Source organism: Tursiops truncatus, chromosome 15, assembly GCF_011762595.2.
Source record: "Tursiops truncatus isolate mTurTru1 chromosome 15, mTurTru1.mat.Y, whole genome shotgun sequence".
In the NCBI taxonomy this organism is placed as follows: domain Eukaryota; kingdom Metazoa; phylum Chordata; class Mammalia; order Artiodactyla; family Delphinidae; genus Tursiops; species Tursiops truncatus.
In genome coordinates this window covers 63,551,994-63,569,327 of record NC_047048.1, presented here as the reverse complement: position 1 = coordinate 63,569,327, position 17,334 = coordinate 63,551,994, and the positions used below count along the sequence as shown (strand labels likewise).

The 17,334-nt window shown below is 49.2% G+C and overlaps 1 protein-coding gene across 3 annotated transcripts in view; it reads right to left on the bottom strand.

Moving 5' to 3' along the window:
* AAR2 (AAR2 splicing factor) overlaps positions 1–17,334 on the bottom strand; it is a 67,909-nt gene that overhangs the window by 34,113 nt on the left and 16,462 nt on the right. For 2 of the 3 annotated variants that reach the window (XM_019950910.3, XM_004311645.4), the window contains exon 4: positions 12,587–12,919. The exons of the other annotated variant lie outside the window; for it this stretch is intronic. In XM_019950910.3, the coding sequence (XP_019806469.1) occupies positions 12,752–12,919 (168 nt within the window). In that variant the 3' untranslated portion in view covers positions 12,587–12,751. Of the gene's footprint in view, positions 1–12,586; positions 12,920–17,334 lie in introns of those variants that run through there. 3 annotated transcript variants of the gene reach the window in all.

The following is a 17,334-nucleotide window of genomic DNA, read 5'->3' as shown; positions in this document are numbered from 1 at the left end:
AAATGGGGATTCCCATAGTACTTCCTTCACATGGACGCGGCAAGTCTTCCATATGAAGGCAGATGTACGTAAAGCTGCTGCTATGGTTGAAGATGCTGCCTGGCACATAGTGAGCGCTCAGTAAGTGGCAACCCTGGTCTCAATCATGGCCACCCCCTCCCGACAGGGGCCGCAGGGTCTGGAACAGCAGAAACAGCAGCCCTTGACGCCCTCCCCAGCCTGGCCTGGGCCCATCCTGGAGCTCTCCCTTGGCTGCACAAATGCCTGTGGGGTGGTGGCAATCTTGGCTGGGTGATGCATCCGAAAACAACAGATCGATAGCCACTCAGCACTCCAATGCCATGGCTGAGGCCCGCGCCACGGTCCAGGCTGCTGGCCAGTGAGTTCAAGCGCTTTCTGTTTAGGCAGAAAACAACTTACCATGTAACCTTGAATGAGTTCTTTTTTCCTCCTGGGATCTTGGTTTCACTAACAGCAGGGTCAGCCTGTGGTCTCTAGTGCTCCTTTGAGCTCTGACATCTTGGGAGTTTTGCAGATGGGAAGGCAATGAAGGTCAAAGCCTCACAAATGCAAGAATGAATTAGTCAGGAAACTTCTGGTTGCAAAGGGCAGGAACCTGTCACAAAGGGGCTTAAAGAAAAGAGGTATTCGTCTTTCTGCGACTGGCTTATTTCACTCAGTATAATGTCCTCAGGGTTCATCCAGCTTGTCACATATTGTAGAACCTCCTTCTTTTTTAAGGCTGAATAATATTCCATTGTATGCATATACCACCTTTGCATTATCCATTCATCTGTGGATGGACATTTAGGTTGTTTCCACATACTATTGTGAATAGTATGAAGTATCAAAAACAGTCAAATTCATAGAATCAAAGAATGGAATAGTGGTTGCCAGAGGGTCAGGGGAGGGAGAAATGAGAAGTTACAAGTCAATGGACATAAAGTTCCAGTTAAGAAAGATGATTAAGTTCCAGAGATCTGCTGTACAACATTGTACCTATAATCAACAATACTGTATTTTACACCTAAAAAATTCTTAAGAAGGTAGATCTCATGTTAAATGTTCTTACCACAATAAAATAAAATTTAGGGAAGAAAAAAAGGCGTTATTTTGGCTCATTTGAAGGAATCCTGGGGACTGTGGGCTGCAGGTGGTGCTGGATCCAGGTGTTCCAGTGATGTTGTTGGCTCTCTCTCTCTCTCACTCTCACCTCTCATCTCAGCTTCCTTCTGTGCTGTCCTCATCCTCTGGTGCAAGGGCTCTTTTTTCTTTTTTTATGGGTATGATGAGCCCTATTAGGTCCAGGTGAGAGTCCTCTACCACCATAACTCCAAAAGCATGCAGCATCTTTCTGCACCTTCCAGAAGAAGCATCCCAGGGAAGGTGACAAGTGTCTTAGCTGAAGTTATGTGTCTATCTCTGCAGGTAGAAGGATGGAATGAGGTCCCATGATTGGCACTCCTACCAAAGATGACATGGAGTAGAAAAAGGCTTCCTCAAAGCAAAGAAGGCTTGACATCAGAAGGGCGGTGAAGAGAAATGGGTTGTGCAGTCTACAAAACAGCAAGTACTGGCCATTCCAGGGCCTTTAGTGCAGGGATGGGGCCTTCTCAAGGAGGGAGAGGTAATCTTCCCATCAACAAAGCATTGAGGATAGACTCTCCCAGACTACGAGGAAGTCGGCCCACTGTTCTGGCAGCGACACTTCCCTCTAATAAATTCTGTCTTCTTTACATCTGCCTTGTGTCTGGAGATTCTTTTCCAACCCACGTTCGGACCACGACATTTGGTGGCCTGTACGGGTATCTCCAGGAGGGATCTCTTTCCTCACCTCCTCTCCTCATTCCTTGGGACCCTCTGTGAACAGCCAAGTTGCTGTGGAAGCAATGGAGGAACTCTGGCCAGGGCCACACCCTGGTGTGTTCCGAAGATTCACTTCACCCCAGTAACTGCCGCCCAGAACGGGTGAGGACCCCTCTGTCTTCCTTCTGACTGAGGGCTAGGCCAAAGGGTATCGTGAGGGCACGGGTCAGGCATTTAAAAGCCATTAGGGCGCCTGCCGCTTGAAGACTCCCGTGAAAGGATAAGGGGGTCATGGAACGGACCAGGCTATTAGCGAGTCTGCCCCCGTCAAGACAACTTCTGTGCAACATGAGGCACATCATGGACAAAGCAAAACACAAAGCCCCCAGTCCCTTGGCCACCGCCTCCTCAGTAGGGTTAGAAGAGGAAACCTCAGTCCTCTTTTCTGTTGCTTCTGCTTCTTTCTCCTAGGCTCGGACTGACTCCAAAGGACTCCACCACCTCTAGATCGTCCCAAGAGCTCCTTCCCGTCTTCTAACGGTGAGTCAGTTTCCCGCTGGCTTCCGGGAATTCCCTTTTCTGGTCACTGGTGCCTTAGTCACACGGAAATGTCACTGAGACAAAGAGGGATGCCTTTTTGCCCATCAGTAATTCTCAGTACCCCCATTCTATGGCACTGAGGCTAAGAATGCGTTCAGGTACGTCTATCCCCTTAGACTCACAAATTGGAAGGAATTTGACCCAGACAATCTTAAAAAGAAGAGGCTTGGGCTTCCCTGGTGGCGCAGTGGTTGGGAGTCCGCCTGCCGATGCAGGGGACACGCGTTCATGCCCCGGTCCAGGAAGATCCCACATGCCACGGAGCAGCTAGGCCTGTGAGCCATGGCCGCTGAGCCTGCGCATCCGGAGCCTGTGCTCCACAACGGGAGAGGCCACAGCAGTGAGAGAGGCCTTCACAGAGCAGAGCAGAGAGGCCCGCGTACCGCAAAAAAAAAAAACAAAAAAAACAAAAAAAGAGGCTTATTTATTTATGGCTGCGTTGGCTCTTCGTTGCTGCACACGGGCTTTCTCTAGTTGTGGCGAGTGGAGGCTACTCTTCGTTGTGGTGCGCGGGCTTCTCATTGCGGTGGCTTCTCTTGTTGCGGAGCACAGGCTCTAGGTGCAAGGGCTTCAGTAGTTGTGGCTCGTGGGCTCTAGAGCACAGGCTCAGTAGTTGCAGCGCACGGGCTTAGTTGCTCCGTGGCATGTGGGATCTTCCCGGACCAAGGATAAAACCCGTGTCCCTTGCATTGGCAGGTGGATTCTTAACCACTGCACCACCAGGGAAGTTGCCATTTTCTTTTGTAATATGGCTTGGCCCCAATACAAACTGAGAGAACAAGAACAATGGCCTCTTAATGGGACACTAAATTACAACACGATCCTCCAACTTGATCTCTATCGTCGGAAACTAGGAAAGGATTTCGAGGTTCCATATATCCAGGCCATCATGGCCCTCAGTCAGAATCCGAGCCCAAGGGACTCCTGTCGCATGTGTCTCTCCATTACCACTTTAATGCCTCGCCCTCCCCCCTCTCCTCCTCCTTCAGTTTCACTACCTCGTCCCTCCGCATCTCCCCCTCCACCAGGTATCTTGGATGAGCCTTCTTGTCCCCAGTCTCCCCAGCCTCCTCCTCAACCTTCTGCTCCCCAACCCCACCTCCATACCTGGAAGCAGACCTTCCCTCCCCTCCCGACACTCGGTCACAAGCAGCCCAACGCTCTGAATCGAGTCCCAGTATGCTTCTCCTATGAGAGGTCACTACCGGAGACCTAGGTACTATCAGAGTTCAGGTCCCCTTCCCCATGTCTGATCTCTCTCATATTCAAGGGAAACTGGGCTCCTTTAGCCAGGACCCCTCTGTGTTCATCAGGGAATTCCAGGCCCTAACTATAGCCCTTGACTTAACTTGGCAAGATATTCATGTGGTCCTAACTACCTGCTGCTCTCACGAAGAAAGGGTCAGGATCTGGGCCTTGGCTCAGGCCTGGGCAGATGAGACACATGCCCAAAATCCTAATGAGAACCGAGCGGGGGGAGTCCCATGGGCAGACCCAGGATGGAGATACCAGGCAAATGAAAATGGGCCAGCAGGAGGGCTCACTAGGAGAAATTACATGATTAGCTGTCTACCAGAAGGTATGAAAAAGGCAATCATCAAACCTGTCAATTATAATCAACTCAGAGAAGTCACACAGGAACCCTCTGAGAATCCAGCCCCTTTTCAGGCCTGATGAGTAGAGGCTATGAGGAAATATACCAACCTAGACCCTGAGACCCCTGAAGGTCAGGCTATACTTGCAGTTCACTTTATAAGCCAGGCATCCCCAGAGATAAGACAGAAATTACAGAAACTAGAGCAAGGGCCACAGACCCCATTTTCTGTCCTACTTGACACAGCCTTAAGGTCTTCAACAACAGGGAGGAGCCTTCTAGGAACAGACGAGAACTGAGAGGAGGAAAAATTAAAACGCCACGCTCAATATATGGCTCTTGCCTCAGTCCCTCCCAATCAGGGACCCACGGGAGCCCCTCTCCCGTCTCAGAAGCCACCACCAACCTGCTACCAGTGCGGTCACCAGGGGCATACTGTCAGGAACTGCTGCACCCCACCACCCATTACGCCGTGCCCTTACCGTCGCCAAAAAGGCCATTGGAAGAGGAGTTGTCCCTCCCACCCTCAAGCGGGTAGGCCAATTCCACAACCACTCAACACCCGGGGTATTTCAGGTCCCAGCCCCCTGGGCCGAGGTCAAGGCCAATTGCCCCTGTGAGTGGTAACTGACTATCAGGATCAAGAACCGGATTGCACTCTAGATCTGGGGCTCCTGGAAGCAGATGACTGAAGGTGCCCGAGGCTCAGTCTACAAGCCCCTATGTTCCCCATAAGACCAGAGGAGCCCCGGGTAACCCTGGATGTAGCAGGGGCTACTGTAAACTTTCTAATTGACACTGGGGCTACTTATTCAGCCCTGACCTCCTTCTCTGGTCCCACTTGCCATTCTTCAATCCTCCTAACAGGGATGGGAACAGGCTCAGCTGGACTTTTAAACTCTATTTTCACTGCCCGACAGCTCTCTCTTGAACTCACACAAGAGACTGCCAACCTAGCAGCTCAAATTAACATGCTACAAGAGCAAATAAATTCTCTAGCAGGAGTGGTTTTACAAAATAGAAGAGCTCTGGACCTCCTAACAGCTAATCAAGGAGGGACCTGTGCAATGTTAAAGGAGGATTGCTGTTTTCTTGTCAACCAATCAGGCAAGGTCCAGACTCAACTTCGAGCCATTATTGAAAGAGCTAAGTGGATTCTACAAGGAGTCTCAGGGGAATTCGACTGGTGGGACTTCAAGACTAATATCTGGTCCTGGTTCTCTTGGCTAACCCCTTTCCTAGGCCCTATAGTGGCTTTTCTACTTCTACTAATCTTCGGGCCATGTATTTTTAACCTCCTTGTTAAGTTTGTCTCTTCCAGAATACAACAAATAAGCCTCCACATGGTGATGCAACAAGAATACCAGCCAGTCAACACTCGTACAACGCTTGAACAGGCCGCCATCACTTTCCACGGGGCCCGCACTCCTCCCTAGATACACCCTGACAGAGCAGGCAACGGGAACCCAGGGCCCCATGAGGCCTCCGCTCAGCAGGAAGCAGCCAGAGAGTTCATTGTCCCTTCTCACAAAAGGGTTCCCCGAATGCTTGAGAGGCAATTAGGCAGTTAGGTAGATATGAGCAGGGTATACAACAGGGCCAAGGAATTGGCCCTATAAATACAGGGGGGAATGTGGTGCTCCAAGGACAATGGTGCTTCAAGGACAAAGAAAACCGGCCTGAAAAAGTTTCAGCATTACACTCCCTACCTACCGGACGCTTAATTGCCCTCCCCATCATGTTGCGATGGTTACGAAATTCCTGAGCCCACGTGGGCGATGCCCACCTGGGCAACGGGACCTGTCCCAAATAAGGAAAGGCATATGCCCTGTCCCACTCCCACCCTATAGAAGGAAGGTATATGTGCCTCGGCCAATCAGTAAACAAAATTTTCACCTCGGACCATTCTTTTGTTTTCTGGCTATAAAAACTGATCTATAGCACATGTTCAGGCTCGACTATCCCAGACTACTAGGAAGTCAGCCTGCTGTTCTGGAAGAGACCCTTCCCTCTACTAAATTCTATCTTCTTTAAAAAAAAAGAAAAAGAAAAACCCAAAGCATTGCTGCACTTAGCCCCATGTTTGGAGCAAGGCAGTATAGGATCATGAACAAATGATTCTAGCCTTGGGAAGCAACAAGAAAAGCACTCCACATCACCAGACTGTAATGCCAAGGGCCAGATATGGGCGTGGTTCTGGCTGTAGATGCTGTGAGGGGATCAGGAAGGCTTATGAGAAGCCCTCGGTGGCTGAGGAAAGGAAAAGGACAGAGGCATGAGGCGGTAGTTAGGACTTAAAATCTGGAGAGGAAAAATCGAGAACGGATGTGAGGTGTGAAAGGTAGGAGTGGGGATGGATTAAGTGGGGCCGAGGAAACATGGTTTTGACTCTGGCAAAATACAATAAAAAACCGTAACACTGAGAAATACTAGAACAAAGTATAGGTTAGTATAAATTTCATCTTGATATGGGAATAGACTTTTCAGCATTAAAGCAGTGGGAAAAAGATCAAATCAAAAAGAACAAGCTTGGCATATTTGACATAAAAAAGTAAAGTATACATTTCAAAACATCATAAAATTAAAAGGCAAATTGGGGGAAATATTTCTAATATTAAGATATAAGACAAATGTATATTAAAAAAAAAGAAGATGCAAAAGAAAAATGGGCAGAGGCCATAAATAGACAATTTCCAAAAGGGAAATCAACAATGGTGTAGCCTTCTTCATTCAAAAATCGAGAAGAAGAGACGCCCCCTCCATCCCCTACATCCTGTTCTCTACCTTTGGGCTCCTAGACTCGGAACAAAACAGCTTATTGATCTACGGAGGATGTCTGGGCATTAAATCAGCCCCTCAGAGGCCTCACATATGGCAGTAAAGCAAAGACCTTTTGCAAATTCAACAGCAACTCTGGCAGGACAGGGTGGGAGAGGCCTCTACTCAGGTGCGCCCCAGACGGAGCAGCCCCTCGGGGTCCCCAGCGGTCCACAGAGTCTAGAAGCAGACTCCTTCTGGACCAGATGCAGCTCCCCCTCCTACCACACCCAGGTGCCACCTCGCCTGAGCCAGTCAGTCCATTGTACCCAAGGCCAGCTCCGGACACTAAGAGTCTGGGTGGAAACATTAGCAAGCTGTCATGAACCAAGAGGCCAGTGGGGCCTGCCCACCACCCTTGCAAGTGGCTGACACTGTCAGTTATCAGGCTGGCAGCCTTGGATCCACTGGTAATTATCACAGATTATGTAACCGTTCTTATTAAGGAGAGCTGTGTGGTGGCAGGGCCGTGCCGGACTCAGACAGGCTGGGATTCTGGCTCTGAGACTCGTGAGCCTGTGCCTCACCTCTCTGAGCCTTGTTTCCTTGTCTGTACGATGAGGAATGATAAGACCTTCCTTGAAGACCTACGGCTCTGCCTGAATAACGTGAATAAAGGATCCAGCACGTTCCCAGCAGAGAAGAGGGAGCACCTCCCCCCTCCATGCCGGCTCACGTTAGTCACCTCGAAGTCCATGGACATTCCCTGGTGGAGATGGGTGTGTGAACGCTTCTTGACCAAGACAAATTAGTACCAACAGCCCTCAACTCTGTGAGTCACGAGAACCCCCGAACAGCAAGTGTGACCCTCCTCAGCACTCGCTGGCAGTGTGACCAGAGCCTGTCGCGGCCCTGACTCATTTACGGCTTCTCAACAGAGCAATCGAGTCCCCTGCCTCCACCCCGACAGCCCAGAACTCCTGTGAGTTCCTCCCCAGCCCTTCACCATTGCCTCACCTGCCCTAAGGTACCATGGACATCTGGGAACAGGCAGGGCTGGCAGATCCCTGATGGCACAGTAGACAGGGGACTTGTAGGGTGGGGGTGGGAGGACCCCACGAGTCAGTATTCTGCCCAGATTCTGAGACTTCAGAGGCGAGGTTATCAGGCTAGAAGGGCCCTTGGAAGACATCCAGTCCATCCCTGATCTGAGTCATGAATAGCCCCAGCGTGCATACCTGATATCACTCTGATTGAGCCAGCGTCATCCCTCACCTCCACTGCACTAGCCTTCTTACTCGTCTCCCTGCTTCTACCCAGCCCCCTGCAGTCTATGTCCAACAGGACAGCTGGTGACCCTGTTAAAACAAAAGCCACTCTTCTGCTTAAAACCCTCTAATGGATCCCATTTCACTGACTAAAATGCAACATTCTTACAACAGTCCCTAAGCCCTGGACAATCTGATTGCTCTGTACCCTCCGAGATGTTCTCTCCTTCCATTCTCTTCTTGATCACTCCACTCACACCATGCTGACCCCCTGGTGCTCCTCCAACACATCAGACATGCTCCTGCCCCAGGGCCTTTGCACTCACTTCATTTTGCCTGGAACACTTCCCTCAGATAACCACATGGCTCCCTTGCTCACCCCCTTCAAATCCTTGCTCAAGCGTCACCCCATTTAAATTGCAACATGTCCCCTTACCCTGCCAGGACTCCCAACTTCCCTTATCCTGCTCTATTTTTTTCCAGAGCATTTCTCACAACTAACATACTCTTCAGTCTGTTTATTACACTTATTGCCTGTCCCTCGTCCCACTGGAATGTAAGCTCCCAGGGGCAGGAGCTCAGAGAGTATTAGTTGGGTAGAGAAGGAATGAAGCCAAGCTCTGCCCCCTGCAGTTTCTTCCACGGGTCCCAGCTCTCCCTTCTAAAGGATGCAGAGACCTCCTCCTTCAAGACAGCTCTCCCAGCTTCTCTGCTCTTTGGTGTAGGTCCCACATTTTTCTCTGCTTCTCATGGGATGGCTCCCTCTCCTCAAGATGAAACTCCATCTGTCGGCATACCCTTAGCGGTGTAGAGTCCAGACTTGAGCCAGGTAAGAACGTCTGGAGGCGGACAAAGGGAAAATGGAGAAATTGTGCGGAGGGAAGAAGCAAGACAGAGATCCAAGGAAGAGACCCCTGTGGAGTTCCTTTCGAACAGGCGTCTGACGTTGGACTGGGAAGCCACCGACTTCTCCCACCTTCCTCCCACCGAGCATTTTAACTGACAGCCTGAGAACCCTGAGGATCCCTGTTTTCCAGAGAAATCTGTTGAGTCTACACAGGTGAGCACCAGACTGAGGACACAGGACAGAAGGCCTAGCAGGTGGGGGAGGGCTGGACACACTCCTCCCCCACCCCCCAGCAGGGAGCAGCTGATGTTACCTTGGCTCTCAACCCCATCTCAGCAGGGAGGCCAGTCCAGAGCAGGAGCCCAGGGTTTGTGGGGAGAATGAACCACCTCGGAGACAGACGTTGGATGTTGAGGAGAAGGGTCTAGAAGGGCCTACTGACAACAAAGACTGCCTGGGCCAGATGTGGTGAACTCCAAGGTGAGGCAGTGCCGTGGTCAGCGGGGGTGGTTCTGCAGAATCACAGGACCATGCGGCCCCCAGTATTAGCACGTGGCTCAGGTGAGCTGCCCAACTCTGTCCTGCTTTAAGTCTGGCGGACGTGACTCAGCGATGGCTTTGCCACGGCATCCTCTGCATTGCCAGCCCCCGTTTCAGCAGGGGATGGCATCTTGGTCAAGCCAAAGTCTGATTAGTTGGAGAAACCAACATATCAGAGCACCCTGAGAATATTAAATAATATTTATAAAGGGATGACGTTGGGAAAATAATTACCGATGGTAAGAGGCAATCAGCGGCGGGAACTCCTCCACTGCTCAAGTGGTAAGAAATTAGACGGACCGGGGCTATGAGCAGCGAGGGTTTGTCACGGGGACAGCAGAAGGGGTTGGAAAGTCGCTACCTCTGCTGATTCTGTTAATAGGATAAAGCAGCCTCGCAAACAAGAGCCAGACCCCAGGAGGCCTGCATTTGAGGGGATTTTAAAATCAGGCCAGCTCCTGCCAATAGCTTCACTTTTAGATGTGTTAGAACTGGAAGGGAGCTTAGAGATCAGCAACGCCACTGGTTCTCAGTTTTCAAGGTTTCTGCTTTCCAAAAATACTGCAAGTATTAAGTAATAATTAATTTGTTTTCACATTTTTTATTCATCAAAGACACAGAGGACTGCCAGCTGGGAGAAGGAGAAGACACAGCATCTATGTCACTCTAGCCCCCAACAAGAGACCTATTGTTTTTTTTTTTTGTCAGCCCAGCCATATTATCTCATGTAAATATAGTTTCCCTTTGAAAACATTTAAAACACAAGGTTCCATTTTTAAGTGGAGGGAGCCTGAAGGAGCCTGGAGTATCTTTACCAGAAATCTTCAGTCCAAGCAAACTCTCTTACTTTATACAAAAATATACTGAAGCCCGGAGAACGTAAGTGGCTTGCCCACGGTCACACAGCTGGCTGTCAACAGGGCCAAGGCTAGATCCGGGGAAGCAGGAAGAAAGCAAGCTGTCCTGGACATGCAAGGGTAGGGAAGGAGTAAATCACAGTAGTGAATGCAGTACTGAGTGCGGACCCTGGACACCAAAGGGCTTGGTTTGACTCTTGAGCTCAATCCTTACAAGCTGTGGGACCCTAGCAAAATGACGGAAGCTCTCTGAGCCCATTTTCCTATCAGTAAAATGGGGATAATAATAGCACTTACCACGTACTGTTGTGAGGATTAAGTGAACTAACAGAACAGAGCACTTATACATTGTAGCTGCTTTTCTTTAACCCATTTGTGTCAGTGGGCGCGGTTGGGGGGTGTATGTGTCTGTGCAGACATAAGACCAACAAGCTTAGAGAACAGGTCACATGATCCAACTTCCAGATGCTGCCCTGTCAAGGCCAGTGGGAGACAAATTGTCCCAGTGGAGCTCTAGGTACTAAATTGCAATGCTGTTACTTCTAGGTAGTAACTCAAAACTGAGTGTGCCTCAGAACCCAGGCTGCACCCAGATTCACTGCCTCCGAGTTCCTGTATGGTGGGACTTGGGAGTCTGAACTTTTAAAAATTATTGAGATATAATTTACACACCATAAAATTCACCATTTTAAAGCATACACTTGTATGGGTTTTTATGATACTCATAAGGTTGGCCAACCACCACCAGTACCTACTTCCAGAACCTTGTCATCACCCCAAAAAGAAACCCAGTACCCATTAGCAGTCACTCCCCCTTCCCCACTCTCCCATCCCCTGGTAACCACTAATCCCTCTGTCAGCTCTGGACGATTTGTCAGCTCTGGACGATTCATAAGAATGCAATCGTACAACATGTGGTCTTTGCGTCCAACTTCTTTCACTCTGCACAGTGTTTCCAAGGTTTGTCTATGCTGCGGCATGGATCAGGGCTTTATTCCTTTGGAATCTGCAATTTTAACAAGCTCCCCAGTAGTTCTGATGATTGGGCTTTGGGGAGAAAAAGAACAGCAAATTCACACAAGGTGAACCTTCTGGTTGCTATATAGATACAGGGCCTCAATCATTCCTGCAGGTGTGCCCATCTCAGAAGCCCCGCTGGTGACAGGAGACATCGCTGGTCACTTGCCTCCTCCAGAGCCTGCAGAGGTTGGGCAGGGTCTCCTGGTGCCCGGTAGGGAGGACATGTGCATCTAAGGACAGTGCCTGGCTGCGGTGGGAACTGGGCAGATGAACTATGAGACTCACACAGGGGATTTAGTCTCAACTCCAAGACTTTAATGTACGTTATGCTCTTGGAAAAACAATTCCAAGGAGACAAGTGGAACCGAAAGTCTTAACCGGAGGGGATTCTTATTCAGAAACCTAGTGTGAGCCGCAGCCTTGGGAGAGAGCAGCACAGGGACTCTGATCACAGTACAACAGTGTGAGGCCAGGGTGGCAGGGCCTGTGTGTATGATGCGCGGGCCCTCAGGACTCCCAGGAAACCGGAGCACCATCACTCCTGTGGCTGACAGCCCTACAGCAGGACGGGGGGTGGACCCAGGCTGACCAGGTCATCTCTGGAGCTCTGAATAAAGGCACAGAACTTCAACAGGGCCAAAGAAGCCTGTACAAAGCAAGAACCTTTCTCTTTTGTCGTTGAATCTCCAGGTCATCAGAAACACTCGTGCTGGCTCTGGTGAGGAATGGGGCCATTCAAAGGGTCACCAAGGCCCACTTCTGGGTCTGAGGCCTCAGAACGGAGCAGATGGGAGGGGTGTGGCACTAGCAACGCCTCTGAGGTCAGGGGCTGCAATGATCTTGAAAGATTATCCACTGGGACCTCTGGACAGGAGAAAGGGACTTAAAGCAAAAGCTGACCACTCGTCAGATTCAACCCAACTGTCTTCTGTTATGCCCTCCCCAACCTGGGGCTCCAGGGTGGTCACACACCCATGTTTTCTGTGACGTATTCCCATCCAACAAGGGGCAGGCAGAAATCCTGGCTCATCTCCCTATTACCCTCTGATTAACTTTTAAAAAGTCACCAACTGACATCTCAGACTCCTGGGCACTCCAGGGTTTCTAATCGTTCTACGGAATAAACAATCGGTTCTCCTGGGCTTTTGGCTCAACTTCTTCTCTTCTGGGAGGAAGCAGGCTGCTGCTGAGGCAGGTCTCTCCCAAGAGCTCATCTGGAATTCAGTTAGGTTATAGCACCAAGGCCAGGCTGACGGCGAACCCACAAATGCGCCTTCTAGATGCGGTACAGCCTCGCTGGCACTGAAGGAACTTATTTATTGGTGAAGGAGGGAATTCTGGCTCCATCTTTGTAGAACCTGGCAGGGCTGCTGCCCCAGTAAGTCCCAGTAGGACAGGTGAATGGAGGAGCCAGGACCGCAGCCGTGGGGAAGGGGCCTCCTCTGGCTGAGAGCTTTTCCACTTAGCCAGTCCCCACGCCCTCGGGAAGAACCACCACCACCGGGGCGCAGTCCTCAGGCTCCGCCTCAAAGTCCCACTGAAACTTCTTGGTTAGGTGAGCTTGGAACTTTTCAGCTTTCTGCCTCAGGGTGGCATCCACGGCAACGCTGCAGGCGGATGAAAAGAAAACCTACAGAGAACAGAGGATAAGTCACTCCTGAGAACACAGAGGGGCTGAGAAAGCTGTGGAAATTTCCTCGTGGCGTTCAGCTCTCCAGGGTGGGTGGATCAGCCGCTGCTGGCACAGGCTCAGGACACCTACTGTGCTCCCCCCAAACCAAGAAAGAAGGTCCAAGCCCAGCTGAGAAGCTCGGGCAGGACCAGAATGGAAAATTACTATCTTGGGCAGAGATGCCCCACTGAGAGTAAGGCCAGCGGGGCCATCACCCTGGCCCTGCTCTCCAGGGAGATCTACTGGGCACCTGGACAGTAACTTAGAAAAAGAGGCAGTAATCAAAACTACAATGAGATATCATCTCACACCAGTCAGAATGGCCATCATCAAAAAATCTAGAAACAATAAATGCTGGAGAGGGTGTGGAGAAAAGGGAACCCTCTTGCACTGCTGGTGGGAATGTGAATTGGTTCAGCCACTATGGAGAACAGTATGGAGGTTCCTTAAAAAACTACAAATAGAACTACCATATGACCCAGCAATCCCACTACTGGGCATATACCCTGAGAAAACCGAAATTCAAAAATAGTCATGTACCAAAATGTTCATCGCAGCTCTATTTACAATAGCCCGGAGATGGAAACAACCTAAGTGCCCATCATCGGATGAATGGATAAAGAAGATGTGGCACATATATACAATGGAATATTACTCAGCCATAAAAAGAAACGAAATTGAGCTATTTGTAATGAGGTGGATAGACCTAGAGTCTGTCATACACAGTGAAGTAAGTCAGAAAGAAAAAGACAAATACAGTATGCTAACACATATATATGGAATTTAAGAAAAAAAAATGTCATGAAGAACCTAGGGGTAAGGCAGGAATAAAGACGCAGACCTCCTAGAGAACGGACTTGAGGTTATGGGGAGGGGGAAGTGTGAGCTGTGACGGGGCGAGAGAGAGTCATGGACATATACACACTAACAAACGTAGTAAGGTAGATAGCTAGTGGGAAGCAGCCGCATGGCACAGGGATATTGGCTCGGTGCTTTGTGACAGCCTGGAGGGGTGGGATAGGGAGGGTGGGAGGGAGGGAGACGCAAGAGGGAAGAGATATGGGAACATATGTATATGTATAACTGATTCACTTTGTTATAAAGCAGAAACTAACACACCATTGTAAAGTAATTATACCCCAATAAAGATGTTAAAAAAAAAAAAAAAAAGAAAAAGAGGCAGTAGCTACCCCAGCTGGTACTAAGAAAGGCATGGGGGTGCTTATAAGCCCCTGGATCCCATAAAATCCCAGGCCCTAACCCAGTGAGGGTGAATTGCTGCTCTAATCTAAATGGGCCCCAGGCTGCCAATCTGAGGTTTCTATTCCCCTTAAAAGCTTTGTTTTTTTTAAATTGTGGTAATATATACATAACACAAAATCTACCATTTTAAACATTAAAAAAATTATAATTTAAAAGACTGTACTAAATACACATAATATTCACCATGTTAAGAGTATAGTCCAGTGGCATTAAGTATATTTACATTATTACACAACCGTCACCACCAACCATCTCCAGAACTTTTTCATCTTGCCCAACTGAAACGACACCCATTAACTCCCCATTCCCTGCTTCCAGCCCCTGGTAACCACCATTCTACTTTCTCTCTATGAATCTGACTACTCTAGGTACCTCATGTAAGTGGAATCATACAATATTTGTCCTTTTGTGCCTGACTTATTTCACTTAACATAATGTCCTCAAGGTTCACTCATGTAGGGAGTGCCAGAATTTCCTTCCTTTCTAAGGCTGAATGATATGCCACTGTATGTAGATACTACATTTTTCCCCCACTCATCTGTCAATGGCCATTTGGGTTGTTTCTACCTTTTGGCTATTATAAATAATGCTGCTATGAACACGGATATAAAAACATCTCTTACAGAGTCATTGCTTTCAATTCTTTGGGGTATATACCCAGAAGTGGAGTTTCTGGATCATAAGGTAATTCTGTTTAATGTTTTGAGGAACCACCATACTGTTTTCCACAGTGGCTGTGTCATTCTACATTCCCATCAGCAATGAACGAGGGTTCCAATTTCTCTAGAATCTCTTCAGTATCTGTTATTTTGTTTTTGTTTGTTTGTTTACAATAGCTACCCAAATGGGTGTGGTGTCTCATTGTGGTTTTGATTTGCATTTCCCTAAGGATTAGTGATGCTGAATATCTTTTCATGTATTTATTGGCCATGTGTATATCTTCCTTGGAGAAAAGTCTATTCAAGTCCTTTGCCCTTTTTTTTTTTTTTTTTTTTTGCGGTACACGGGCCTCTCACTGTTGTGTCCTCTCCCGTTGCGGAGCACAGGCTCTGGACGCGCAGGCTCAGCGGCCATGGCTCACAGGCCCAGCCGCTCCGTGGTATGTGGGATCTTTCCGGACCGGGGCACGCGCCACCAGGGAAGCCCTTTTTGCCCTTTTTTGATCAGGTTTTTTTATTTGTGTTGTTGAGTCATCGAAGTTCTTTATATATTCTGGATATTAATCCCTTGTTTTGATGTTCTTTTAAATTCAGTTTCGTCTAATATAAACATGGGCAGGGGCAAACAGAATAATTTTCCCTACCTCTGGAACTCCATTCCAGATTGTCCCGGATCTCAACCGCTTCTCTAAGAATGACAGCAAACCCATTACTCCTTCTCACACTATTTTATTGTTCTCAAAGAAGTTTCATAGAGTAGTCCAATGGATCCTCACAAGGCCCTGGGAAGACACACTAGGATGCCTATTTTATGGAAATGGAGGCTGAGGGGAGTTAAATGGCTGGGTCAAAATTACCAGAAAGGAAGGAGCAGTTTTTCCCACACTACCCGTTGGCTCCCTGCAAGACCACCCCAGACACAGCAGCATGAGGGTGAAAGCAGCAATCTGATCCCCATCACCTTCGTGTCACAGCTGGCCCGCAGGCCACCAAGGAAGGAATCTGGGTTCCAGGGGCCTTGACCTGACAAAGGTAACAGGTGTACTCTGCAGCTGCTTCCAGGGACAACACGCCTCCTAACCGCCTCTCACTGTCTTTCTGTTAGCAGGAGTGAGGCTCAAGCAAAGGCTCATGGTCTCTTTGCTTGGAGACACTTTGTTGGGGTGGTAGCAGGGACTGAAGTGACGGGGAGGGGAGTTCAGAAGCAGAAGGTGGGGGGTTACAGAATTTAGTTTCATTACTTGGGAATCGACTAAATACAGGAGCAGGAAGCACAGCTACAACAAAATACCAGATCAATAACTAATTAGAGGGGCTGTGTGAGCTCACTGGTGAGAGGGCAGTGGGGAAGCCGGTGGCCTGTCCATAGGCAGCTAATGGAGCTTGCTCTGGAGCATTGAACGTGAGGCTGGCTGAACCCTGGGGAGGGGCCTGGTATGGGAAGCAGAGAAGCCTTGTTTCAAACAGCATTAGTGCTGGAGGCCCTGTGCACCCATGGGTCTGCCCCCAGAGGTCCTGGGGATGGGGGCCTGCTGGCTGAATTAGCAAAAGCCTCTTCCTGTTCTCCCTCCTTACATGGTAAATTGTACTACTCTCTACACAGCCCTTCCTCTCCTGCCACATTGAGCAGCTGCCCAAACATGCTCCATTGCCTCTTCTGTGCCTCTACTCACACAGGCTTTTCCCTCTGCTTATAACACGCTTCTCCACCCCTGCTTTCTCCTCCTTCACCTACTAATTTCTACTAGTGACCCAAGCTCAGTTCAGATGCCACCTCCTTTGGGATGTCTTCCCAGACCAAAGACGGAACAGGTGCTCCTCTGTGCTCCCCCGGAGCCCAGGGTTACTTGGGACATAGCCTCACTCTCAGTCAGTAACCGTCCATTTACCATTGAGCTCTCCCAAGAGACAAGGAGCAACCCCAAAGCAGAGACTCCTTTTCGTACCTGCATCCCACTCCCCTGGCACAGAGTCTGCCATATAAAAAGGACCCATTGGATGTTTAATGAACAAAAGAACGAAGAAGATCATACGTTCTATGAAATCTATTTCTGGGTCCCTTTTGCACAGTGCCTGTACCAAATGATTGCTCGATAATTACATGATGGTGCTGGACAGAATAAGGGACTCGTCCTGGGGAGGACGTGGCTTATTTACCAGGCCCCTGAATGCCACCGGCTCACAAGCCATCTCCTTGTGACAGTTCTCTTATAAAAGCCCAAGCTGAAAGGAACTGCTCCAACCTCTGTTCCCCCAGGACTGCGCCTGAGCATCCCTTATGGCATTTCTCACACTCTGCTTGCATCACAGGGATCTGTGCCCCTTCAGAGTAGGGGTCACTTCCTAATTATCAATGTGACCCACACAGCAGATCGCCCAGGGCCTGGCATAGAGTTGGGGCCCACAGGATGCTCCCTGAATGGATATGAATGAGATGTAGGGATGGCCAGC